The sequence below is a fragment of the Triticum urartu genome, chromosome 2 (genome assembly GCF_003073215.2).
Source record: "Triticum urartu cultivar G1812 chromosome 2, Tu2.1, whole genome shotgun sequence".
In the NCBI taxonomy this organism is placed as follows: domain Eukaryota; kingdom Viridiplantae; phylum Streptophyta; class Magnoliopsida; order Poales; family Poaceae; genus Triticum; species Triticum urartu.
Genome location: NC_053023.1, coordinates 699,556,863 through 699,582,756, shown reverse-complemented (window position 1 = coordinate 699,582,756; position 25,894 = coordinate 699,556,863). Strand labels below are relative to the sequence as shown.

General features: G+C 52.2%; 3 protein-coding genes across 3 annotated transcripts; 2 read left to right on the top strand and 1 right to left on the bottom strand.

The window, feature by feature from the left end:
* Positions 1-547: 547 nt before the first annotated feature.
* On the top strand, positions 548-2,397 carry LOC125539867 (UDP-glycosyltransferase 88A1-like). The gene has a single exon (XM_048703406.1). The coding sequence runs from the start codon at positions 629-631 to the stop codon at positions 2,078-2,080; it is 1,452 nt and encodes a 483-aa protein (XP_048559363.1). The 5' UTR covers positions 548-628; the 3' UTR covers positions 2,081-2,397.
* A 16,722-nt stretch (positions 2,398-19,119) lies between these two features.
* On the top strand, positions 19,120-20,894 carry LOC125539866 (flavanone 3-dioxygenase 3-like). The gene has a single exon (XM_048703405.1). The coding sequence runs from the start codon at positions 19,796-19,798 to the stop codon at positions 20,357-20,359; it is 564 nt and encodes a 187-aa protein (XP_048559362.1). The 5' UTR covers positions 19,120-19,795; the 3' UTR covers positions 20,360-20,894.
* Positions 20,895-21,032: 138 nt separating this feature from the next.
* On the bottom strand, positions 21,033-24,446 carry LOC125539865 (N-acylphosphatidylethanolamine synthase). Its single transcript, XM_048703404.1, has 5 exons — positions 24,146-24,446; positions 23,323-23,450; positions 22,193-22,278; positions 21,944-22,081; positions 21,033-21,690 (listed from the first exon to the last, which is right to left on the bottom strand). The coding sequence occupies exons 1-5, from the start codon at positions 24,385-24,387 to the stop codon at positions 21,403-21,405; spliced, it is 882 nt and encodes a 293-aa protein (XP_048559361.1). The 5' UTR covers positions 24,388-24,446; the 3' UTR covers positions 21,033-21,402.
* Positions 24,447-25,894: the final 1,448 nt, after the last annotated feature.

Genomic DNA, 25,894 nt, shown 5'->3' with positions numbered 1-25,894 from the left:
ATTCCACCACAGTTGAGATCCCACAGCTCACAACGTTCACAAGTACCGGTCCAAAAGAAAAAAAAGGAAGCCGATTTGTAACGGGTGCTGCACACCTCTATACGAACATTAAATTTTAAGAAATACCAATAAATTCGGAAGAGAATCTAAGATTTTGGAATATCAAACCTGGATACCCGATCCACTTCTGTGTGAAACTTTGTGAAAAAGTATCAGAAAAAGTATTCGTGGCAAAAAGACAAAAAATATTCTATGTATATGAAAAACTGTTTGGATGGATTTTTGTTTGGACAGTATTTTCTTCGTCACGGATACACTTTCTGGTATTTTTTTTCATGAAATTTCACTTGGGAGTAGATCAAGAACCCATATTCGATATCCTCAGATTTCAGATTTTTTTTTGAATTTTTTGATATATTTTTACGTTCAATATTCCTACAAGGGTGTGGAGCACCCACAAGCTACTGTGTATTTTCCACAAGAAACGTTCCTATTACTAGTTGCATAAAAAGAAACGTTCCTATTCTCCATATATATTGCGCGTGGACACGCCCTTCTACCTCGGCCGGCAAGAACCACGACGGCAGGCTTCGACCACTCCTTACGTGTTGCCCGACAAAGTGCTGCAATGGCGAGCGCCAACGTCCTCCTCCTCCCGGAGCCCGGCTCGGGCCACCTCATGTCGCTCATCGAGGCCGGCAAGCGGCTGCTCACTCACGGCGGAGACGGGCTCACCGTCACCGTGCTGATCATCCGGCCAGCCACGCCCGAGTCGGCCTCCGAGGTGGACTCGCACGTCAGGCGCGTCGCGGCCTCCGCCTCCGGGCTCGGCATCCGGTTCCACCACCTCCCGGCCGTCGACCCGCCCACGGACTGCGCCGGCAACCTGCAGGAGTTCAAGTCCCGCTACATGCAGCTGCACGCGCCCCACGTCAAGGCCGCCGTGTCGGACCTCGGCGCCGCGGCGCTCGTCATAGACTTCTTCGCCACCGCCGTCATCGACGTGGCGCACGAGCTCGCCGTGCCCACGTACGTCTACTTCACGTCCACGGCCGCGCTGCTCGCGCTCACTCTGCGCCTACCGGCGCTGGCCGTCGACTCCGACGCGTCCGACGACGGCACCGTGGACGTCCCCGGCATGCCGCCGGTTCCCGCGGGGTCTGTTCCTGGGTTCCTGGGCGATAAGAAGAGCCCTAACTACGCGTGGTTCGTGTACCACGGCCGTCGCTTCATGGACGCCGACGGCATCGTCATTAACACGGTGGACGCGCTCGAGGCAGGACTCCTCGCCGCGACAGCCGCAGGCCGGTGCGTGCCCGGACGACGCGCGCCGCCGCTGTACCCGATCGGTCCGGTGATCGACCACGCCGTCGAACCGTCGAACGAGCCGTGCGTCCGGTGGCTGGACGCGCAGCCCCGGGCGTCGGTGGTGTTCCTTTGCTTCGGGAGCCTGGGATGGTTCGACAGAGCCAAGGCGCACGCGGTGGCCGCGGGGCTGGAGCGCAGCGGGCACCGCTTCCTGTGGACGCTGCGCGGCCCTCCGGCCGCCGGCTCGCGGCACCCGACGGACGCGAACCTGGACGAGCTCCTCCCGGAGGGGTTCCTGGAGCGGACGGAGGGGCGGGGCCTGGTGTGGCCGACGCGCGCCCCGCAGAAGGAGATACTCGCGCACGCCGCCGTGGGCTGCTTCGTGACGCACTGCGGGTGGAACTCGACGCTGGAGAGCATGTGGCACGGCGTGCCGCTGGTGCCGTGGCCGCTGTACGCGGAGCAGCACCTGAACGCGTTCGAGCTCGCGTCCGTCGTGGGCGTGGCCGTGGCGATGGAGGTGGACAGGGAGCGGGACAACTTCGTGGAGGCGGCGGAGCTTGAGCGGGCCGTGAGATGCGTGATGGGCGGCGGGCCGGAGGAGGAGGGCGCCATGGCGAGGGAGAAGGCCATGAAGATGAAGGCCGCGTGCAGGCGGGCCGTGGAGGAGGGCGGCTCGTCCCACGCTGCGTTGCAGAGGCTGCGCCATGCGATTCGCAGCGGTGCAACGACGTGCAACGGCGCAGCGCCTCCCAAGGAGACGACGTCGTGATCCGTCGCCGGCCGGGTTCCGGTTCCACTTCCACCGGTGGGCATGCAGCTCCCCTTCTTTGAATTTGCCTGCAGCTTTGGCTCTGGTTTGGTGGCGCTGTGAGTGTGAAGCCGTTCGAGTTCAGGCGGAAGACCGTTGCAATTCGTCATTTCCATAGGTTCCATAAGATTGCAATGATGACGGTAGATCAATCGAACCTTGTCGGATCGATTGTTTGCTCCCAAATAGTATAAATTTCTTCAGGGTGGTCCGGGAACATCGCAAATTTTTTCCCATAGAGGAAGAAGAAGGTGGCAGCGGGGAAGACACATGTGACAGATTGTCTCTCAAGTCTGAAGTTGCGCAGGAGCAGAACGGAACTTGCGCGAGCCAAAGAAACAGCTGGCATGTTTCCATGGGGTTGTTAGCAAAAGCAGCGGCATAGGAAGTACGAGCCCATTGTGAGCGGCTTGTCGTCAGGCCTGCCCGTGGACACATACAAATTCAAGATTATAGAGCATGCTTCAAACCGTCTCAAACGTCTGGGCGGACGGATTGGTCACTCCGGTAGCAAAAAATCAATCCATATGAACGCCTCAAAAGTCAGGGTTGTCCGACGCACCTATCCAGCCCAAATGTAGAGTGGGTATGAGGCGGCTCTGAGCGCGTCCGCCACGTCGGAGCTGATAGGCCAGGCCCACTACCGACCCCATGGTTATCTCATAAAAAAAACAATCCGGCTCCTCACTCGGAACCCTAGCTCACCCACTCTTCTCTCGCTCCATCCTCTACTCTCCCCTCTTCAAGTCCGATCCAATATGACGCCATGTCGTGCTCCGGCAGCTATTCCGGCTCCGACCTCGACGTCGACGAGGAGATGGCACTTCACATTGCCTTGGAGCGGTCCAAGGTGGACATTGGGGGCAGCTCTAGATCTGCATCGTCGCTGTAGCTCCCGCCCCGACGCAATGCGGATGCCAGAGCTGGCCCCTCCGGCCCGCGCGCAGCTCCGTCAGGGCAGCGCAGTCCACTCCGCCCCCGTGTCGTCCCCTTCCATTGCTGGTCGCTGCTCCGCACGAGCAGCGGTGGGTTCTAGTGCCCGCGTCGTCGGCCCGCACGCGCACTCCAAAATCGTAGGCGCCCGCCGCGAGAGACAGCGGGCAAGGGAGAGGGGCATGACGGAGCAGCCTGTGTGCCGCCGTTGTGGGATGCTGGCGGAGCCTGACGAGGACGAGCGAATCGTCGCTTGGATCTACTGTCGGTCCCTGACGACGACAGAGACGGACGCTCGCTGTCTCCGACGGAAGAGAGAAGGTGCTGCGGATTGCCATAAAGCAGTCGAAGCGCGAGGCGAAGGAGGCAGCGGCGGAGGCAGCTCAGCTCGCCAAGTGAAGCGGCAACAAGACAGGGCGCCGTTCGCCAGATGGAGGGCTTAATCGTCCTCTCCGACTCCGACTCTGAAGACGGCGACGAGCACAGCTCCTCCTCCTCCTCATAGACGACCAAGATCGTCCACCAGCAGCAGACGCCTACAACTATGCCGACGACCGGAAGGGAAATGACTCGGCGAGGAAGTGGTGAAGAAGCTCCTCCTATGTTTATTATCGTTTTTTAGTTGTTGAAGTTAAGAATTTGTCCGGCGATGAACTCCGACGATCTTTTGGATGATGTACAATTCGTTTATGTGCATTTGGTTGTCCGTTTGATGCCGACTCTGTTGTGCGTTGTTTGGTCATGTAGAGTAGCTCGCGTTGCATAGTATTATGGATATAGGGTGCCAAATGTGAGGTACGCAGATGTGAAGAGGAAAATTTGAGATGTGATCGGTCGGTCTCGTGCCCTCGAGCATTTGAGAGGTTGGATTTGCTGTCCGCTGTGGATGATCTTACCTTGTAGTTGGAGAGGTGGAGCTAGCGAGAAAAAAAGTGGAGGCAATTTTTTTTTGAACGGAAGCGGAGGCGTTTTTTTTTGAGACAAGGAAAGGGAGGCAATTAGAACGGGCCGATGGAGCCTTGTGTATGGGCCAAGAGATATAATGGTTCGATGGACTATAAATTCCTTGCAAAAATTGGAATTTATTATCTTTGAAAAGACCGGGCCTGGCCCAGCTGTCTCTATGGCGTACCGGACTAGACCAGCCCACTAGAAAAAAAGACACCACCGACTCGATCTCTTTGCCTAAAAAAACCGACTCGATCTCTTTACATATAGACCGGGACGTCACCGCCGCCGCCGCACCGATCCCAATCCTTAAGCAAACCTCCAAAACCCATCAACTGATGGCCGGCACCATGAGCTGTGGCACCAAAAGGAAAGCGGCCGGCTCCGGCGAGGCGGCGCCGGCTGACGTCGCGACGCTGCGGGAGACGATCATGGCGCATCTGCTAACCTTCCCCGAGGCGCGGCGCTGGACGCGCGGCAGCTGGGCGACGCGGCCGACAGGATCGTCAGGGAGTCGAACCCCTCCACCGCGACCCCGACCGGCCAAGGCATGGTTCGCTACGACGACAAACGCATCAGCTCGGCCTTCAACCTGGGCAGCTGGCTGGAGATCCACACCGCCGAGGACCTCCCGCCCAACGGGGAGTTCCCGCCGGGGTGGCTCGAGGAGCGGAGGCGGATGCTGGACGAGGAGATGCGGCCGGAGAAGAGGGGCGAGCCCAACCACTCGCGATTCCATCTTGCCAAGATGCGCGTCGACTTGCTCACCAAGGGCTACGTCGAGATCCCCAAGCCGTACGTTGACTACACGCCTTACTGATGTTAGAGGATCTGGATCCCCGCCTTCCCAGTCTCTGCCCGCAGGCAGACCGATCCCATCAGAACAGAAGTGGTGGCTGGATGAAGCAGATATGCAAAGAATCCTCATGTCTAGTATATATCTATCTATATCTATATGTGGAGAACTAATTAAGTTATGCAAGATTGCAAGTTACTGAAAGTTGCTGGCACTGTACTTTTTCCAAATCCGCGTATTGCCATAAAGCAGTCGAAGCGCGAGGCGCCCTGTCTTTTTGTGTACTTTTTCCAAATCCGCGTACTTTTTCCAAGTTCACGTACTTTTTTCAAATCCGCGTACTCATGTAATTTTTTAAATTGACGTACTTATTCATATTCGCGTACATTTTTTTTTGGAAAGAGCTAATGAATTTGAAAAGTTTATGCGAACTTGAAAAAGTACACGGATTTGAATTTCTTTTACGTAAATTAGAATAAATGTGTGGATTTGAAAAATAATGTCAACTTGATACAAGTATGTGAATTTCAAACAAAGTTCACGGATTGGAAAAGGAACACGGATTTGAAAAAATACATAAACTTTAAAAAGTATGCAGATTTGAAACAAGTACGTGGATTTCAAAAACACCATGGATTTGAAAAAAATACTTGGATTTGATAAAATTACACGAACTTGAAAAAATACACTAATTTGAAAAAAGTATGCAAATTAAAAAAATCACGGATTTGAAAAAAGTACACAAATTTCAAAATAGTTCACGGATTTGAAAAAGGTATGTTTATTTTTGAAAAACTTGCGCGATCTTGAAAAACCTATGTGGATTTGAGAAGAGTATGTGAATTTCAAAAACTTCAAAGATTTGTAAAAATTACGCGAATTTGAGTCAGCACTGGTCAAAACCGGGGCCAGGGACGAACCTTGTCCGGTTTCATTAGTTGGGGGTGCAAGTTGTCCGGTTTCGAAATTGAGAGAACAATCTAAACTTCACCGAGAGTTGAGGGACGAAAAGTATACTTTTCTCTTTAGGTAACTAAAATGTTGTTAGTTTTTATAGCAGATTCAAAATTGGATACCTAATAATAAATTTTCAAAAGCAAATGAAACATGAAGATCCGACGGTGGGGAGGCCAGGATGCAGATCCACGGTCATTACCTCACGCTGCAGTACGGCGAGGAGGAGCGTGGGAGATTCCGGCGCGGAGGTTGCGGTGGCGGCCACATCTCCTATGATGAGGAGGAGCTTGGGGCGGTGGCGCGGCGAGGAATTGGGTGGCGGCGGGGTGTCGGGTGGTTGGTGCGACATATCCCAACGGGTGGCTTATCATTGTGGGAGCCAATAAAACATCGCCGATGCCTGGAAACGGGATAAGGCGAAGATATGCACGCCGACGGATCTTACCCAGCTTCAGGGCTCTCCGTGGAGATAACACCCCTACTGCTGCTCTGCGGGGTCTCCGCATGGTCACTAGATTGACAAGTAGCTACAAGAGGCTCCTTGAGCTGTTTGGTGAAAGGATGAGGAAGGGCAAGGCTAACCCGCTTCTCCTCTTGATGAGGTGTCTGGAACTATCGAAAGGGGATCCCTCTGCATGGGCGCCCTGGGGGGTTTACATAGGCCTACCCCCAGGTGTACAATGGTAATCCGGCTGGGCGTGGGCCCCAGCTGTCTGTGTCTACGCTCGCCGGCTTCTCCGCCGACCGATGGGGCCCGCCGACTGGTGGACCCCGTCGGCTGCCGGCCTTGTGGTCGATAGGTCGGTCCCACTGCTCGGGAGTCTTGTCGGAGGCTGGTTACTATTGCCTTGCCCCTAGTGACGAGGGCTTCATCGTGGTAAGCATGGCTACAGTGCCGCCGCTGGGCGGCTCATCACTGTAGCCTTACCTCATCTTATCTCCTTAATGAGGCACCTCCTTCGAGGGAGAGAGCTGGCCGGCTATTGGGAGCCGGCCATACCCCAGGCCGACCGCGGGAGGCCTGGCCGTCTTTGGGTGTCTCCCTGACTGAGGGGGGCCGCCACCCATGGGTCGTACTAACTGCTCGCCGTGGGTGACGTCATGATCAATATGGCAACAGTGCCGCGCCGGACGGGTGATGGCCACCCTGTACGACGTACTATGGCCGTGCGCGTCCCGGGATTCGGGGGTGGCAGGCTTCACTGTAGCCACACCCCATCTCGTTGCCGTTAGGTGGGCGCAGACTCTGAGGGCACGATCTTGGCCGCCTGCTGAGGGGCCGGCTCCTTGGAGCCGGCCTTCTCATGGCTGGCTTCTTGGAGTCGGCCTTCTCATGGTTTTGTTTCTCAAAGATTTTTAGGGCAGGGACACCTTTGCGCAGCCGGCCTGAGAGGTAGCCAGCTGGGGGAAGGCGGCCCCACGTCTTGGACACTTGGAGGCTCAATTGGCCTATAATTTTTCTGAAGAACCAGGGGAAGCCGGCTAGGCTACCCGTGGTCATTTACTCCGACAGTAGTCCCCGAAGCTGGTTGGGCTCCGAGGCAGAAAAAAGACGAGAAGCTCGGTCAGCTTCCTATCTTGAGGAGCCGGAAACTGGGAGCCGGCTTTGACTAGGCGTGCCGTCTTCTGAAGGTTTCGAAGCTTGAAGGCGGGAACCAGTCGGCGTGCGAGTCAGGCTGCGAGCTGACCGCTCGTCGCCTGCGCGCCACATGACACCCTACGGCTGGAGGGGCCTGCCAGTCCACGCGCGCGACGGGACGCTGCCGCAGTCCAGGGCCCGCCACTACAGGGCCTCGGCCCACGCGCGGATCTTCTGCGGCCCGGATGGACCGCGCGCCCCCTAGCGGTGGTTTTCGCACGCCGTGAAGGCGCAATAATCGCGGGGCGTGGGGGAGTGGGCGCAGTTAATCCCATGTCTCCCCACGCCCTGCCTCCTCGGCTTCGCCGCATGAGGCTATAAGTAGGGGGAGAGGAGGGGAGCGCCAGACGCTCGCACGCTCACCCTCGCTCCGCCCCTTCCTTCTTCTTCCTCCTCTCCATCGCCACAGCTACCCGCCGCCGCTCGGCCTTCCCGCCAATCTTCTTGGCTTGCTGTTGCTTCGTCGTAGCAGGGTCACGCGCCTTTCTTCCGCCGCACCTTTCTCATTGCCGCGCCGTCCCCATGGCATTGTCGAGCTCCTGGGACGTCTCCAACGTCCACGACGACCACGTAGACTTCCTCCGCCGGACGCGGCGGCTGCCAGGCGCGGACTTCGTGTGGGTCCGTCTCGCGCCGGAGAGGGAGATCTCGCCGGCACCAAAGGAGGACGAGCGGGTAATCTTCCGCTCGCACTGCCTGCGCGGCTTCGGCCTACCGGCGAGCGGGTTCCTCCGTTCCTTCCTCGAGTTTTATCATCTCCAGCCGCATCACCTTACTCCAAACGCGGTGATGCTATTGCCGGCCTTCGTCGCCCTGTGCGAGGGCTTTCTTGGCGTCCTCCCCACCCTCGAACTCTGGGGGGGATTCTTCCAGTGCAAGCTCGGCACCGTCGTCGCGGGCGTGCCCGTCCCATGCGGCGCCTTCATCGCCATGCAGCGGACGAGCGACAACAACCCATTTCCGCCCATCCCGCTGATCTAGTCGGTGAAGCTCTGGCAGAAATCCTACTTCCACGTGAAGAACATCGCTCCGCAAGGCGACTTCGTCAATCTGCCGGCTTACGTATCCGGCCCGCCGGCTAGGAGGCAGCCCTCATGGTCCTTTCGGGCCAGGTCGCTGTCTCAGGGTGGGGCCACCTCCGTTGCACGACTCCGGGTGATGATCCAGTCGGAGGGTCTGACTGGGGCCGACCTGGTGGCCGTCTTTGTGGAGCGCCGGGTGCTCCCGCTCCAGGGCCGACCTCACATGATCTGCCAGATGAGCGGCCGCTTCGACCCGTGTCGGCTAAGCACCAAGGAGATGCCTCACGCCGAGGTGTCTTACATGGTGAACTATATTTCCAACTGCAAGCTCACCGAGGAGTGGCAGTATGGCAAGGAGCCGTACTCTCGCGCTAATCCTCCGCCTGTGGTAAGTTTCTCTTCTTTTCTTCTTTCCTTGTTGCCGGGTTCATGATGGCCGACTCCTGACCAGTCGGCTTGCTTTTGGCAGAATCCCATGCTTCCACCGGCAACCGGGGCTGCGGGGGTGGAACGCCAGTTCCTTCCCGACCGCACGATGGATGACGTAGACGATCCGGACCTGGGGGCGGCCGCCATGGAAGACGACGTCGCAGGGGAAGGCGGCGAGGCAGGCGGCACTGGGCTCGGGGCCGCCTTCGAGGATTGGCCGGATGATGATGAGGCCGAAGTTGTTCCGCGCCGTCAGCCGACGCCCGATCAACAAGGCGCGGGCCCATCCGCTGCGCCGGCTGCTCGTTGCGGCGCGCAAAAATGCCGGGCCACGTCGACCCACTTTGGCAGTCGACCAAAGAAGCCCAAGAGTACCGCGGCGGTGACCAAGCGGGATGAGGCGGCCGCGAAGGCGGCTCGCTTCCGCAAGGTGGTGAAGCAACCGCAGTCGGTTTCAGCGTAAGTGTTATTTTTCTTACGCCTTTCTTTTTCTTCTTCGGTTGATATTCTTCTAAGCCTTCTTCTTGACTTATCAAACAGGGCCCCAATTTCTCTTGAACGGGCCCCTGCTGCCTCCGTAGTCGGACCCGCGGGAGGGTCCTCAAGCTCCCGCCGTGTGGATCCCCGCGCCGATCTCCTAGAGGCGACGGAGCGAAACGCGCGGGAAGCGCGGGAGGAGCGAGAGGCGGAGGAGCGGAGGGCGGCGCGGGAGGCGAGGGAGAACTCGGCGGAGGCGCGGGCCGACGCGGCTGCCAAGGCCCAGGCGGAGGCCGCAGCCACGGAGAAGGAGGTGGAGGCCCAGCGGAACCAGCCTCCGCTACTCGTCATCCCCCTTCGCGCCGCGGCTCCCGACATTCTGGTGCCCCCGACGGAGGAGACCAGCTGCGGCCAGCTGGCGAAGGGGAAGGAGACGGAACCGACGCCGCCGACTGGAAAGGGCCAAGGTAGCCGGCCCGACACGCCGCCCGCGCAGCCGGCCGGAGGTGAGCCGACTGTCGGGGCGGACCTTGTGGTCCTGTCGCCGTCTCGTCGGCGCGCGGAGAAGGCGACTTCAGCGCTGGATCCGCAAAAGGCCACTGGCGCCGGCCCGTCGGCCCAGGACCTGGAAGCGGCTAGCGATAGCTCATCCGGGTGGACGCCGGGAGGCGGGATGGCCGTGCTGAATGTGGCGGCGCAGGACGTTCGGAACCGGCTTCAGGCCCAAGCTACCGCGCTGAAGCAGTACACTCAAGAATTTCTCACAACGCAAACGGTGATCCGGGTGAGTCCTTCCGCTTTTCGTTGATTGCTCCTGATTTCTTCCGTGAGGGCGCGTCAGCGCACCCACTGGGTGTAGTCCCCGAGTTCTGAGTCGGCTGCTGAGCAGGCGGCTTGGAACTTCTTGGTAGACTCCGATTGTCGTCTTGTTCTTACTTGTATCACTTATTTTATCTGCAGGAGTATCATAACCTCTGCGCGGCTGCCTTGAACTCCCAGGCCCAGGAGTTGAATCAGAAAACCACCGATCTGACCGAGAGCCGGAGTAAGTGCTTCATCTTTTGTCTCAAGTGGGGGCGCGTCAGTGCACCCACTGGGTGTAGTCCCCGAGATTCGGGCCGACTGCTGAGCAGTCGGGTCGGATCTTTTCCTAACGACTTCTTTCTTCATATCTGCAGGGGCCAATGCTGACTTGAGGAGCCAGCTAAGCGGAGCCTAGACCGCCCTTCGCGCCAAGGAGGCCGAGTGCGCCGGCCTGGCTCAAGAGCGCGATCGCCTGACCAAGAAACTGGCCGACCAGGAGGAGAGCCACAAGGCAGACCTGAATGTGGCGCAGGACAGCGTGGCCGCCCTCAAAGCCGAATATGAGACCGAGGCGGCGAACTGGGCCGAGGCAAGGCAGGCGCTGAGTCAAGGCTACAGCCGGGTGGAAGACTTAATCGACGGTAGGCCGCCTTCTTCTTCGTTTCTTTGCCTGCCTCCTGCCATCTCGTTCGTCTTTTGATTTTGTGCTACTGCTTTCTTCTTTGTGCAGATTACTTTCCCGGCCACTCTGTTGCCGCCACCCAAGCCATCGAGGCCTACCGCGACGCGCGATGGCAGGCAGGGGCTGAGATCGCACCGGGTACCGGCCGGTCACTTGAGGAGCAGCTTCTGGCGCTTCAAGCCCGCCTGCAGCCGGCCCACCGCATGCTCCACCGTCTTCAGCGCGCCGGGGCGCAAGTGCTGGCCGCCCTCTGGCCCGGCGAGGTGGTTCCCCGCACCCCAAGTCGGACTGCCGACTGGCTGGTGGTCGCAGTCGGCCGCTTCGAGGCCTGGAAAGCGTCAGCGGCCCGGTCCGGCGCTGGGCGGGCGCTGGAGTTCGTCCGAGCTTGGTATCCTGGGCTGAACTTGGACCAGCTGAGCACCTGGCGGCAGGAGGTTGACGAGGAGCTGGAGGCGGTGCGGTCGGCTATCGTCCAGCGCGCCTCGGCGATCGCCGAGTACACCGACACCAGCGCCTTTGCCCCTGAGGTGGATGATGGCGGCGTCGCTCAGCCGGAGGAGTGGTTCGGGCTGAACCCGGCAGAAGGTGAGGACTCAGCGGAGGAGATTGTTTCCAGCGATGAGGGTGAAGGAGAAGAGGGAGAGAATGGTGAAGACGTTGTGCCAGATGGCGAAGCGACCAGCCCGCCTCAGCCTGATCGCGCCTCCAGCAACGATGCCGAGACTCGCCAGCCGGTCACTCCTCCAGCCGGCACTGCCGACTCCACCAACCTGCCCAACTCGCCCGTCGTTCCCTTGGCCTGATCCGCCGTCCTTGCTTTCCTGCTTGTTACTCTTTTGAACAATCTTTAAATTTGCGCAGTTCCACCCACTGGGGGTGTATTCAGACTATGTTGAATGCTGGCCTTTCAAAGGTCTTTTGTGTAAATATTATGCATGTATTTGGCTTCCGTTCATGTTTGCTTTTCATCCTTTTAACTTTTTCCTTTGCCGCCTTTCCTTGGCAGTCGCCTTCCCAGCCGGACAGCTGCTCTGCAGTCTGTGGCTGGAGAAGGACTTGGTCGTTTTGGTAAGGCAAGTACTCGAGCTTTCTTAGATTGCAGCAAGGTGAACGGGAAGCCGGCCAGCCGGCTGCTCTGGTAGCCGGCTGGCGGGGCGGGAGGCCGGCTCGCGTTATATAAGTTCGTTGGTCCTTAGCTGTTTTTCGTGTGGGCATCCTTTCCTGCCCTTGGCTTTTGCCAGTCGGACAGTCGATTCTTCGAGCTACGACTTTTGGCAAGAGGGGGCTTGGGTGCCGGCACACTACTTGTCTGACTGTAGGCAGAACTTTATATATAACTTAAGGCGGCGAGTCCCCGGGCCGACTGGTCAGGCCCGGTGCCGGACGAAAAAACAAATGTACTAACATATTCATAGGCATGATACCCATCATTCATATGCTAACGGGTGGCTTTTGGGGCAGCCTGTGCCCGCGTCGGATGCGGGCTCGTCGGAGATGCGAGCCTCGCCAAGAAGATCGGCGAGGCAGCTCGCCGCGCATGCGTCAGCGACGCCTTGCAGCGCGTTGGGGCAAGCGCCATCGGGCGAGCCGGGCTGGCTACGCACGCTGGGGAGGAAGAGGGTTTCCGTCCAGAGCAGGTCTCCGGACGACGGTGCACCTGGCCCCACGGTGGGCGCCAAATGTCGGGTGGTTGGTGCGACATATGCCAACGGGTGGCTTATCATTGTGGGAGCCAATAAAACATCGCCGGTGCCTGGAAACGGGATAAGGCGAAGACATGCACGCTGGCGGATCTTACACAGCTTCATGGCTCTCCGTGGAGATAACACCCCTACTGCTGCTCTGCGGGGTCTCCGCATGGTCACTAGATTGACAAGTAGCTACAAGAGTGTAACGCCCTCGATGCGGCTATATCTCCCACGTGTCGAAGCACGACTTAGAGGCATAACCGCATTGAAAGCAATGTCGCAAGTGAGGTAATCTTCACACAACCCATGTAATTCATAAGGGGAAGAGATACATAGTTGGCTTACAATCGTCACTTCACACAATTACAAGAATAAAGCATTACATCAAACAGATACAATCAAGGTCCGACTACGGAACCCAAAATGAAAGAAGAATACCCCAAATGCTACACAGATCCCCGATCGACCCCAACTGGGCTCCACTACTGATCAACTAGAATGAAACAATATAAAGGACAAGATCTTCATCGAGCTCCTCCTGAGCTTGATTGCGTCATCTGCACGGTTCAACGGCACCTGCAAGCTGGTTTTGGAAGTATCTGTGAGTCACGGGGACTCAGCAATCTCACACCCTCGCGATCAAGACTATTTAAACTTATAGGAAGGGTAAAAGGTATGAGGTGGAGCTGCAGCAAGCGACTAGCATACATGGTGGCTAACATACGCAAATGAGAGCGAGAAGAGAAGGCAAAAGCACGGTCGAACAACTATGATCAAGAAGTGATCCTAGAACAACCTACGTCAAGCATAACTCCAACACTGTGTTCACTTCCCGGACTCCGCCGAGAAGAGACCATCACGGTTACACACGCGGTTGATGTATTTTAATTAAGGTCAACTTCAGGTTTTCTACAACCGGACATTAACAAATTCCCATCTGCCCATAACCGCGGGCACGGCTTTCGAAATTTCAAATCCTGCAGGGGTGTCCCAACTTAGCCCATCACAAGCTCTCACGGTCAACGAAGGATATTCCTTCTAGCGGGAAGACCCGATCAGACTCGGAATCCCGGTTACAAGACATCCTCGACAATGGTAAAACAAGTCCAGCAAGACCGCCCGATGCGCCGACATCCTGATGGGAGCTGCACATATCTCGTTCTCAGGGCAACACCGGATGAACACTACATACAGCTAAAACCAGCCCTCAAGTTTTCCCGAGGTGGCGCCGCAAGTGGCTCTGTTTCGGACCAACACTTAGACAAGCACTGGCCCGGGGGGGTTAAAAAAATAAAGATAACCCTTGGGCTGGCCTAACCCAAGGGAAAAAAGGCTAGGTGGCGAATGGTAAAACCAAGGTTGGGCCTTGCTGGAGGAGTTTTATTCAAAGCGAACTGTCAAGGGGTTCCCATTATAACCCAACCGCGTAAGGAACGCAAAATCCGGAAACATAACACCGATATGACGGAAACTAGGGCGGCAAGAGTGGAACAAAACACCAGGCATAAGGCCGAGCCTTCCACCCTTTACCAAGTATATAGATGCATTAATTAGATAAGAGGTATTGTGATATCCCAACAAGTAAACATGTTCCAACAAGGAAAAACATCTCCATGTTCCAACAAGGAACAAACTTCAATCTTCACCTGCAACTAACAACGCTATAAGAGGGGCTGAGCAAAGCGGTAACATAGCCAAACAACGGTTTGCTAGGACAAGGTGGGTTAGAGGCTTGGTTCAACAATATGGGAGGCATGATAAGCAAGTGGTAGGTATCGCAGCATAGGCATAGCAAAAGAGCAAGCAACTAGCAAGCAAAGATAGAAGTGATTTTGAGGATATGGTCATCTTGCCTGAGATCTCGCAAGGAAGAAGAACGAGTCCATGAAGAAGACAAAGCGGACGTAGTCGAACCAAAACTCACAACTCCGGAACGAAACCGAAGCTAACGCGAGAAGCAACCCGGAAAGAAGCAAACAACATAGTAAACAACCAACACATAAACATGGCATGATGCACAACCAAGTATGATGCATGTTCGGTTTAAAGAGGCATGTCATGGCAAAAAGCACAAACAATCCTACAAATTAAATGGAGCTTTGCATATTGACGAAACACCACATGACTTAATTAGTTCTCTCTCGTTTAGGTACTCAACAATATTAAATGTTGTTAGCATGGCAAGGGGTGAAGCATAACAAAACTATACTATCTAAACAAATTAAATGGGCCCGGATATAACAAACAACAAATCTGGTAAATCCCCATATGCATTTAGCAAATTAATGTAACAACAATTTAAACATTTTAATCGTTGTTATCATGATGCAGATGACATGAACAAATTTATGTAATTTTTTATTAAAAGTTTGACAAGAGCATTATGAAGTACTTATCACCGTGGTGGAAAGGAAAGGGGTGCCACGGCAACGATAACAAAAACGGTGCCATGGCAGCGTTCCGGTTCCGGTAACTCGATTGAGATACCGAAGCAAAGGAGAAGTGTGCGGATGCGTGCAAAAGATGGTGGGGCGCTCTCGGATACCGAGCGTCCCATGAGTCAACGATGGTGACAAGGCAAAAGAGGGGCAACATGCACCGACAATTCGAGCACGGAGCAAGCATGAGCATCTCATGCATCACACATGCATTCGTTCACGGGCGGTCGTCTCAGGGTTATACCTTCGAAGCGTGCGTTACCGGAGCGGTTCGGGTCAAGCGGTGTAGTCGTTCACGATCGTCGTGGAAAGTAGTCGTTCTCGTGGCGACGGTAGTCGTTCACGTTCTTAGACTCACAAGTTTTCGTAGATGTTCATGTCATCGGTGTCGTGGTACTTGGGGTCTTCGGACTTTCCGGTCCCGTTCTTGCGACGGCGGTAGTGGTACTTGGCAAAATGCACGTAGACGGTAGTTGTTCTCGGTTCGTCGTGGTACTTGGCGATTTCGGAGACGGCGGAAGACGAACTTGGCGGTTCTCGTTGACCTAGTACTTGGTGTTATTTCCGGTTCGGTGATCGTTTTAGGCGTCGGGTGTCGAGGTCTCCGGCCGTAGTGGTACTTGGTGAATTCCGAAACTGTCTTGGCGTCTTCGCGCGTAGGGGTACTTGTTCGTTTACTCCACGGTCTTGGCGGATCCACGCGATGGTAGTGGTACTCGCGAAGAGGTACTCGGCGATCGTCGTGTAGATGTTCACGTGTCTTCGGCAACATCAGGATGCATCTTGGCGGTCTCGTCTCGGTCCTCAATCCAAAACGAAGCAAGGCAAAAGACTCGGGGCGGTGGCGATGGGCTTGGGTTGCAGGGGCGCCGAGGCGCTGAGCGATGAGCTGCTGCTGCTCGATGCAGACAGAGGCATCCAGGGGACGCAGAGGGGGCCGCGAAGACGGGGATGAGTGCCCGGGTCCAGAGGCCGTCGGAGCTTGGCGCGATCCGAACGGCGAGGCCAGCGCGGGACTTGGATCCGCCAGTGAAAGAGATGAACGGCGTGGCGGGGCTCGGGAAGACCACGGCGCTCAGGGAGAGCATGGAGCTCCTGTTGGTGGCGACGAAGAGAGGCGGCGGCGCTCCTGGAAGATGGGGCGGCGCGGGGCAGCAACCTGCTGCTGATCGCAGGCGTGGACGAGGCAAGGGGCGGCGGAGCATCATGGCTGAGGGAGCAGAGGGGGAGGCCGAGCAGGGCAAGCTGATGGCCACCGTGGGCGCGACGGCGGCGAGGAGGCCGACGGGGCTCCGGCCTGGATCCCTGGATCGAAGGAGGAGGGAGGCTGAGCAGAGGCGATCGGGGATCGGGCTGCGAGGGAGATGGCGCTGAATGGGCATCGAGGGAGAGGATCGAGGCCGCGAGGGGGAGAAGGGGTGCCGCGCGTGCGTCCTGTTCTCCTCTGGCGGCGCTGCGGGACGAGGAGGGAGTGAGGGGAAGGAAACAGGGAGGCTAGGGTTTAGAGCTGGTTAGGTGGGCTGTAGGGGAAGGATGGGCCGGCCTGCGGGACGGGATGGCCTTAGGTGGGCCGGCGCGGAAGTTGGCCTAGGGAGGCCCAGTCCAGGAAAACCTTTTTCTTTTTCATTACTCTCTGTTTATATAAATAAACAGTTTCAATAAAAAAAAAGGTTAGGGAGCTAGAAGAGAATTTTTTCAGATATAAAAATGTCCTCAATCTCCTGGAACTATACTCTATTTGATAAAATTGCCTTGGATATTTTTAGAGGTAGAAAAATAAAACAAGTTTAAATATGATTCAAACTTGAGGCATTTTTGAACCTAACCAAAACAACTCCAAAGGATCTGAAATTTGACAGAGAGGTTCAAGGCATGGTCGAGAATTTATAGGAAAAGAATGAACATTAATAGAGAAGGAGAAAGTGGCACTTGCAAAAGAAAGGAACTAGAAGGAAAAGAGAAGGAGATGATGCATGGGACAAAGGCATTGGGATATTTTGCAAGAGTGTTTGCGGTAAATCCAAATTAATGGAATATTTATAATAGCTCCCTAAATATTAGGAGGATAATGTTATAAAGAGAATCACCACATGAATTCCCTCGGTTTAAATGGACCGAAGATCCATGCAATTTATTTAGTGAGTTGCAAAAGATTTATGAGATGATGGCATGATGACATGATGCAATGCAAAAATAAAAGGGCAGGCACAAATGAAACACACGCGAAAACCCGGAACATATGGAAGTCTTCTCGAGCATCGGTCTCGGGGTGTTACAAAGAGGCTCCTTGAGCTGTTTGGTGAAAGGATGAGGAAGGGCAAGGCTAACCCGCTTCTCCTCTTGATGAGGTGTGTGGAACTATCGAAAGGGGATCCCTCTGCATGGGCGCCTTGGGGGGTTTATATAGGCCTACCCTCCCAGGGGTACAACGGTAATCCGGCTGGGCGTGGGCCTCAGCCGTTTGTGTCTACGCTCGCCGGCTTCTCCGCCGACCGATGGGGCCCACCGACTGGTGGACCCCGCCGGCTGCCGGCCTTCTGGTCGACAGGTCGGTCCCACCGCTCGAGAGTCTTGTCGGAGGCTGGTTACTATTGCCTTGGCCCTAGTGACGAGGGCTTCGTCGTGGTAAGCATGGCTACAGTGCCGCCGCTAGGCGGCTCATCACTGTAGCCTTACCTCGTCTTATCTCCTTAATGAGGCACCTCCTTCGAGGGAGAGAGCTGGCTGGCTATTGGGAGCCGGCCATACCCCAGGCCGACTGGGAAGGCCTGGCCGCCTTTGGGTGTCTCCCTGATCGAGGGGGCCCGCCACCCATGGGTCGTACTGACTACTCGCCGTGGGTGACGTCATGATCAACATGCCAACAGTGCCGCGTCGGACGGGTGATGGCCGCCCTGTACGACGTACTGTGGCCGTGCGCGTCTCGGGATTCGGGGGTGGCAGGCTTCACTGTAGCCACGACCCATCTCGTCGCCGTTAGGTGGGCGCAGACTCTGAGGGCACGATCTTGGCCTCCTGCTGAGGGGCCGGCTCCTTGGAGTCGGCCTTCTCATGGCCGGCTTCTTGGAGTCGGCCTTCTCGTGGTTTTGTTTCTCAAGGATTTTTAGGGCAGGGCCGCCTTTGCGCAACCGGCCTGAGAGGTAGCCAGCTGGGGGAAGGCGGCCCCACGTCTTGGATGCTTGGAGGCTCAATTGGCCTATAATTTTTCTGAAGAACTAGGGGAAGCCGGCTAGGCTATCCGTGGTCATTTATTCCAACACGGGGGCTCGGGGCGGCGAGGAATCTAGCGGTGGCATGGAGCTCGGCGGCAGCCGGTGTGGCGAGGAATCGGGTGGGGTGTGGGGGTGGCGGTGGGGGCAGATCCGACGGTGTCGAGAGAGGGATGTGTGAAATCGAGGCGTCGACTGTGGTGGCTACCGCGCAGTTCGCGGCGGACTGATTGGGTGGTGGAAACGGCCGGTGGGGCTCGGGACGGCCGTGCAGACATGGGTGACGCGACGGTGGGGAAAGTTCAGAGGGCGGCATTTGGCTTCACCTGGCCGCAATTTTTCTTTTTGGATTCTGTGTATTTAGATTGGTATATGTATCAACTTGGTAGCAAAATATAGGCTATAGCCTAAAATTTTAGTTTAGGTTGGCTGCTTCAAAACCTAAAATTTTACTATGTACTTCGTTCGTAAAGAAATATAAAAGTATTGATCTAAACGCTCTTATAACGGATTGAGTACCAATCAGCTGCGTGCTAGCTGTTGAAGATGCTGACAAAGCTCCATGCCTACAGCAGTTCATCTCAGTCTACCTGGGACGACTTATCTGTGATGTTACTTTTTTTTGAGGGAAAGCCTTCATGGCGCATTTTATTGATGCTTCACAATAGTTACATCGTTTATTACATCCGAAATAATAAAGCTAGGAGGATTGTCATCCCAAAAAAACAGAAGAGTTTGAAGTAACAGCATGTCTAGCTACTGAAGTTTTTGTTTGTTGTTTTTGATCTGAAGGTACTGAAGTTTTTGTTTGTTGTCATGTTATTTTTACACTTTCACCCCATTATGTGATTATTATAGAGTCTGTATTTGAAAAATTAGGTAAAGAAACACCACGATGTGAAATTAATCCTGTATAGTATAAGTTGTGTTATCAACCAAGTGAGTTTAAATATCCATGGTATGATACATAGGGGATCTTTTAGTAAGGGCAATAACAGAACATTTATATAACAGGTCCATTTTGTGCCTATAAAACGTTGTAATCCTCAACTTCCAAATTAAAGCAATGTCAAGGTTCTCAAGGAGACTACTAATAAAACTCTAAAAGTGTAAAACAGCAGTTCAAAAAAAGTAACAACTTCATAGAATGTGTCTTTTCGGTGAAGTAACTATGTGTCTATGTTAGGGGGGAGTTTAAGGTACTGCGTTTTCATGAACCCTTGTTAAACACTCTACTAACAAGCAGGTGTAAGGGAGCAAACAAAGCTTACCTGCGTATCCAAATTGCCATGATAATCCTCATTTTTCAGGTTATAAACCATGGGATCAGTCAAACTGTCATGGACCGTGCCGTTGAAGTAGCTTCAGATTTCTTCAAACTGCCAAGTGAGACAAAGCAGGAGTTTGCATCAGGCGACATCCGAAGGCCTGTTAGATACGGCACCAGCTCAAAGGACGGCACTCGTCCGTCACGGGCATTCCTAAAGCATTATGCCCATCCCCTCAGTGAATGGATGAAATATTGGCCAGAAAAACCACCAACCTACAGGAAAAACATTTTTTCTAGAAATTTTCTGCAATCTTGAACCACAGAACCAATTGTGTGATTCTCATCTAACATAGCTGATTTTCGTGTACTGAAAACAGGGAGGACATGGGAAAAATTTCAGCTGAAGTAAGGAGGGTGGCTCTGCAGCTGATGGAAGCCATACTTGAAGGCCTAGGACTGGGCAAAGACTACCAGCATGAAGAATTTGAGAGAGGATTGCAGCTACTGCAAGTGAACTGCTACCCGAAAGAACCAGAAGGCGAATCGGCGATAGGGCTGGCGCCACATTCCGACCACGGATTTCTTACCATCTTGCTCGTGAGCTGCCCGGGCCTGGAGGTCCTTGACCGCAGTAGTGACACTTGGAGGGTGGTCCAGCAACCCCGGCACGCGTTGCACGTCCACGTAGGAGACTACATGGAGGTTCTGAGCAATGGCAGGGTGAAGACCGTCGTGCACCGTGCTGTCCTGAACCCTGGAGAGGCGAGGATCTCCATGGCGAGCATCCATAGTTTTGCAATGCACGAGAAGGTCTCCGTTGCCAAGAAGCTGGTGGATGAGCAAGATCCTGAGAAATACAAGGAGAGCAGCTTCAGTGACTTCCTGGACTACCTCATGAGCAATGCAGACAAGAAGCGCATGAGCTTTCTTGAGAGCCTTAGGATTTGAGGAGCGTACGAGGCCCTGATAATCACTTAATCAGGGTGTAATCTTTACTCGAAGCACAAGACTCAAGAGCGAGGAATACGTTCATTCTCAAATCTGTTTCGGATGACCTATCTGTAGTGTTGCTTTTTGGCGTGAAGGTACTGACTGAAGGTGCTGTTTTTCCGTTTCACCTCACTATATGATTACGAGTCTTCAACTGAAAGTTTATGGTCACGAGCCTGTATAAACTGAGTTAAAAGATCCATGATAGACTTTGGCAAATAATAAATAAATAAATATCAATGATACACAGGAATGAACTATTTATCAGTTCTAATCTGCACGACGTCGAAAATTTTCAGTTAGGAAGAAGCTTGGCACGTAAGTTAACAGGTTGCTGGAACACTTTCGCTACAAGGTTTGGACACATAATGGTTCACCTTGGAGGCGAATGATGGCCAAGATCTAAAATTGGATCCACCCGTAGCTAATAAATCGGTCCCTTCTGGGCCTTCGAAGCAAACCTACGTACCCCAACATCATAATTAATTGGTATATATAGGTAGGCAGATGGATAATCACCAACACCAACTATGTCTTTCACATGAGTAAAGGTATAAAAGGAGAAACCATCTCCAGGTTCAGAAAACGTCGAGGGAGATTTAGGCTTCAGACATAGATAACATTCACTGGATGGTGAAAAACCTCTACGGGCAGTTCCTTGGCTTAACAAAATGGCAATCCGATCCAAACAGCCATGCAATTAGGCAACAGCCCTGAATACTCTTGTTATTGCAAAAAAAGAAAAACTCCAAATCTGACACTCTGAACTCTAATTCTGCCCCCCCCCCCCCCCCCCCCCCCCCCCCCCCCCTCTGTGGCAGGTGCAATGTCCATACTCTATCCCTCCCGATTCCTGTATCCTCCCAATCACCGTATCGTGATCCCATCATCTGAAACTAGCTAACAAAGCTACTACAGCCTAACCAATTCAACAAGGTATTGGAGAAAAAAGACAGTGCATCGTTGCACCATGGTAGAAGAACGAACAAAGAGAATCAATGTCAATGCTGCTTCGAGTTCAGAAGCGTCTTCCTCAAGCTCTCCATCGCGGACTGGATCTTATCCGACATCTTCTGGTAAAGCCATCTCTGCGCTGCCTCGTCTAGCCCCTCCGGCGTGATGGTTGGCCAGCCCTTTCTTTCAAAGGATGTGTCTTGGGGTATCATTGCTGCCACCTGCTTTAAGCCTGCCAGATCAAAATCTACTGGTTCTCCCACGATAATCTGTATATCCTTGCCGCAGAGAGGCAATGGTGGACGGCGTCCAAAAAATGATTTCTCTGGCATGACCTAAGTACAATGGGGAGAAGTTCAGAGTACCATATAACATAAAAGAGATCTGGGTTTAATTAAAGGGAATACAAATGAAATAGTGCTGTGAGTCAAGTGGTTTACTGAATAGAGACAGACAAAACTCTGTGCAATATATTCAGATTTCAGCAGAGTACTATATATATGGAATTATATTTGAAATGCCCATCTACAACACAGGAATATATACACAAAATGATGGCATCTCAGCGATTCAAAGATTACAATATACCTTTTCAAAACCAGTGTGAACAATAGGTAAAACTATTGGAGTTACAGGTGCTCGGACAATAAGACTGGCAGTTCCCCATTTCAACCGTCTGATTGGTTGGTGATCTTGGGCTACTTTTCCTTCAGGGAATGAATGCAACTGTTTGAATATGGCATGACGAAATTCAATCAAATAAGGACCAGAATTTATAAACATAAGCACAACATATGTTAATGATGGAATAGTTAATGCCGAAGAAAATGTACATACCCAGCTCCCAGTGCTAAGCACTTCAAGGGCCTCATTCATATGGTCTTGATAAATTCCAGCCCCTCTAGTGATCGGCACACATTTCCCTGTGCATACAATTACATGCCAATAACAAGATTGTCAAATTATGTGATGCAGAGTGATACCAACTCTGCCTTGCAATGAAACCCTGAAATGAAAAGATAAGAAAAATACAAAAATAAAGATGACAAATACACAAGTGTTGAACATCTAAAGTAGCAATTGAACTAGAGATAACATAGGTCTTAGATATCATATCATTCTTTATGTATTACCACCACAACAGTCATGGCAAGTATCAGACCGTATCACTTCGATATGGAGGCTGGAAAAGAGATGCAATTCAAGCACAAAAATCAACTTTTTGGCAAACTTGAAATATAGGACAACTATGCCCGCCATTAACATGGTCCAACAGGGAGGAATAACATACACAACACTTGGGACACGTTTGAAAAGTTTTTAATTAACTTTCTAAAGCTAGTCTTGGTAGTGAGTGCAATCAACCATGGACGCTTAGGTAACAGAAATATATGAAGCCTGTTAGAACTATGAAGGTTGTCGGTGTTTAAAATGCAAACGCATACCTGAAGCCACTGGATTAAATGGGGTTATTGCATGCTTAACAAAAATATGCCACAAAATGGCTCCACTAAGGCAACATTTCATTTGACCTATGCTGGAGGTGCTCCACAACATTAGTTAGTACAGCAAATGAAGGTGGGGTTTCGTGAAGCTTACTATGCCTACATGATTCGTATGTCACAGTAATACTCCCTCCGGTCCTTTTTAGTTCGCATATAAGATTTAACTGAAGTCAAGCCTCGTAAAGTTTGACCAACTTTATAGAAAAAAGTACCAACATTTACAATCTGAAATCAATATCAATAGATGTGTCATGACTTAAAGTTTCATATTGTATAACTTTAGCATGGCAGATGTTGATATTTTTTCATATAAATGCGGTCAAACTTTCTGAAGTTTGACTTCAAAGAATTCTAATATGCAGAGTAAAAAGGACCGGAGGGAGTACCATACTGATTATTACTTGACTATACAAACCGGTGCAAAGAAAAAACGTAAATAACGAAGACGACAAGGAGCCTTACCAAGTCGAAACATGTAAGACATGAATACATTCCTGAAGCAGATGTCCTCTGCTGTCAGCACCCATCTTGCAAGCTTTGAATCTGTAATAGGGAAACCTTTGAATCCCCACATAAACGGGTCATCTATCCTGTACAAACAAGTACAGGATAACAACCTCAAGGTTACAAAAACTTCCGATACACGAGAACTGAATACAGCAAACAAAACATGCCTAACTAATTTCTAACTATATATCACTGGAACCTATACATGAAACCTGCACAATGCAGCAACATGCCAATGCAATGCATAGACAATGTACGACAAATGAAAAATTATACTTTTCTTAAACATGGACACCAATCTACAGCATGATGTTGCATGAAAGGATAGGAAAAGAGCAATATGCATATTTCTCAAGTTATCCGCGCTAAGGAAGTGTCTAACAAAAATTTCAGCACTTCAAAATGAAAATCCTACATCAACATGAGCACAAGGCGTGTCCGAACTGCATTCTACACAGTATCGAAATCACCTTCCAGTATGCTAATGACAGCACAGCATCAACTACATGCTGTAAATCTCAACGAACACGTGCAGTTTCAGATGCGCAGCATCAATCCTACCCAGAGTAAATTATATCAACACATAATACAATTTTCTGGTTTCCAACAACGAATTCGCACAATTCTTGCAACATTGGTGCCAGAGCCACGACAGATCGAACACATCGCCACCAGGTCTCTCCTCCTACATCTGGTCAGAATTCAGAAGCCACAAACAGCAAGAGCGGTACACGGGGGAGATCCGGGAGGGATACGACGGGGGAGTGGGGGAACATACGTGGACATATGGTTGCTGACGGTGAGGAGCGGCGTGCCGGGGGGCCGCGAGGAGACGAGGCGGTGGAGGGCGTCGGCGTTGTGCACGGTGGTCGTGTTGAGCAGCGACACGTACGCCTTGGCGATGGTGCCAACGGCGCCGATCACCGCGGCGCGCGGGACGCCGCGCAGGTGCCCCGCACGGCCGGCCCACCGCAGCGTCCGCGCCGCCGCCGCCGCCGCCGCGTCGGCGGACACCTCCATCTTTTACCCTCTTTCTTCTCGAGGTGTTCTTTCCGTTTTGGTGGGCCTGGTCTATGACCTTTTTTTTAGTTGGTTTTTTCTTTTCTTGTGATGATGAGTTAGGCCCGGACTATGACTCATTGACTTGCAACGGCTGGTGACACATTATGTTTTTCTTTGCCTTTTACCATTTCTTTTTAGGAGAAGTCCATCACATGATTTTTTTAAAGCCACTGTTTTTCTTAAGAGCATACCGTATTTTTATGAAATGCAAAATTTAAAATACAAGATACTACAACTTATTGCGAACAACAATTAGTAAGAACACCATATCCTAGCTAATCAACACATTAGCCACCACAACAATTACAAACACAACGCAAAAAGGTCTGCCCTAAATCAATCATCCAGCCGTGTCACAATAAATGCCGATCACCACAAGAACAACAACTACTGCCGGACTTCCACTAGCACATAAATATATTAGTTATACTAGCACATACACTCGTGTGTTGCAACAGGAGCAGCAATTAACATGTCCATCAATGCGACACGGCAAACATCCGGACTGTGCCATCTAACGGCAACAGGGATAGACACGCCGATGTTGAAATATAATCCCTCCTTTGTTGTGGTTATCTCACGAAAGTCTTAAAAATGGATTATCAACGCAAGATTTATTGTGGTTATCTCACAAATGTCTTAAAAATCCATCTGATACATTATGTTTTTCCTTTGCCTTTTACCATTTCTTTTTATGTGAGAAGTTTATCACATGATTTTTTTAAAGCACACATATATTAGTTATATTCACAATTTCAAAAAAGATGTAAATGTCACGGTAATTCAAAACGGTTCTCGGACTCATCTACACCGGGTGAACAATAAATTAAAAAAAATTAAAAAAACATCTGAAATTCTTGGGCACCCAAGATGTTGTGGATCCAAAATTTCAGATTGTATGAACATATGAGAAGCTCATGCTAAAAAACAAAATCGGCTCTCAATAGTGTTCTTTTTCAAAGTTTCTCGAACACTTGTTCAAACACCTTGAAATTGTGCACGCATCTTGAGCATATGAACATCTTGGATGCCTAAAATTCATTTTTAATTACTATTTTTTGAATACACTGTTCACACCCAGATGTAGTTGAGTCTGGGTGCAGAATAGCCGCTCTCTAAATATTCATACAATCGTCGTTTCAAGAGAAATCTTCATTGTGACTTTATTAATTAGAGAATAAGCCATTCTATTACACGGATGGAATCGGAGGGGTCCTCTTGCCACACAATCGACATGTTACCGTCCACATTACAAGCAAGGGCATGAGCCATTCTATTACTTTCCCCATGTGAATGATCATATAGATCGGTGTATTCTTCAAAAAATCAATGTCACTGAGCCGATGGAGTTTCCTGCATTGCTTCATAGTTTTCACTAACATGCACTCGTGTTGTCAAAGGGATTGGATTGATGACTTGGCGGATGTTCCAAAAATGGGTACTATTAGATCAGATGAATTAGAGG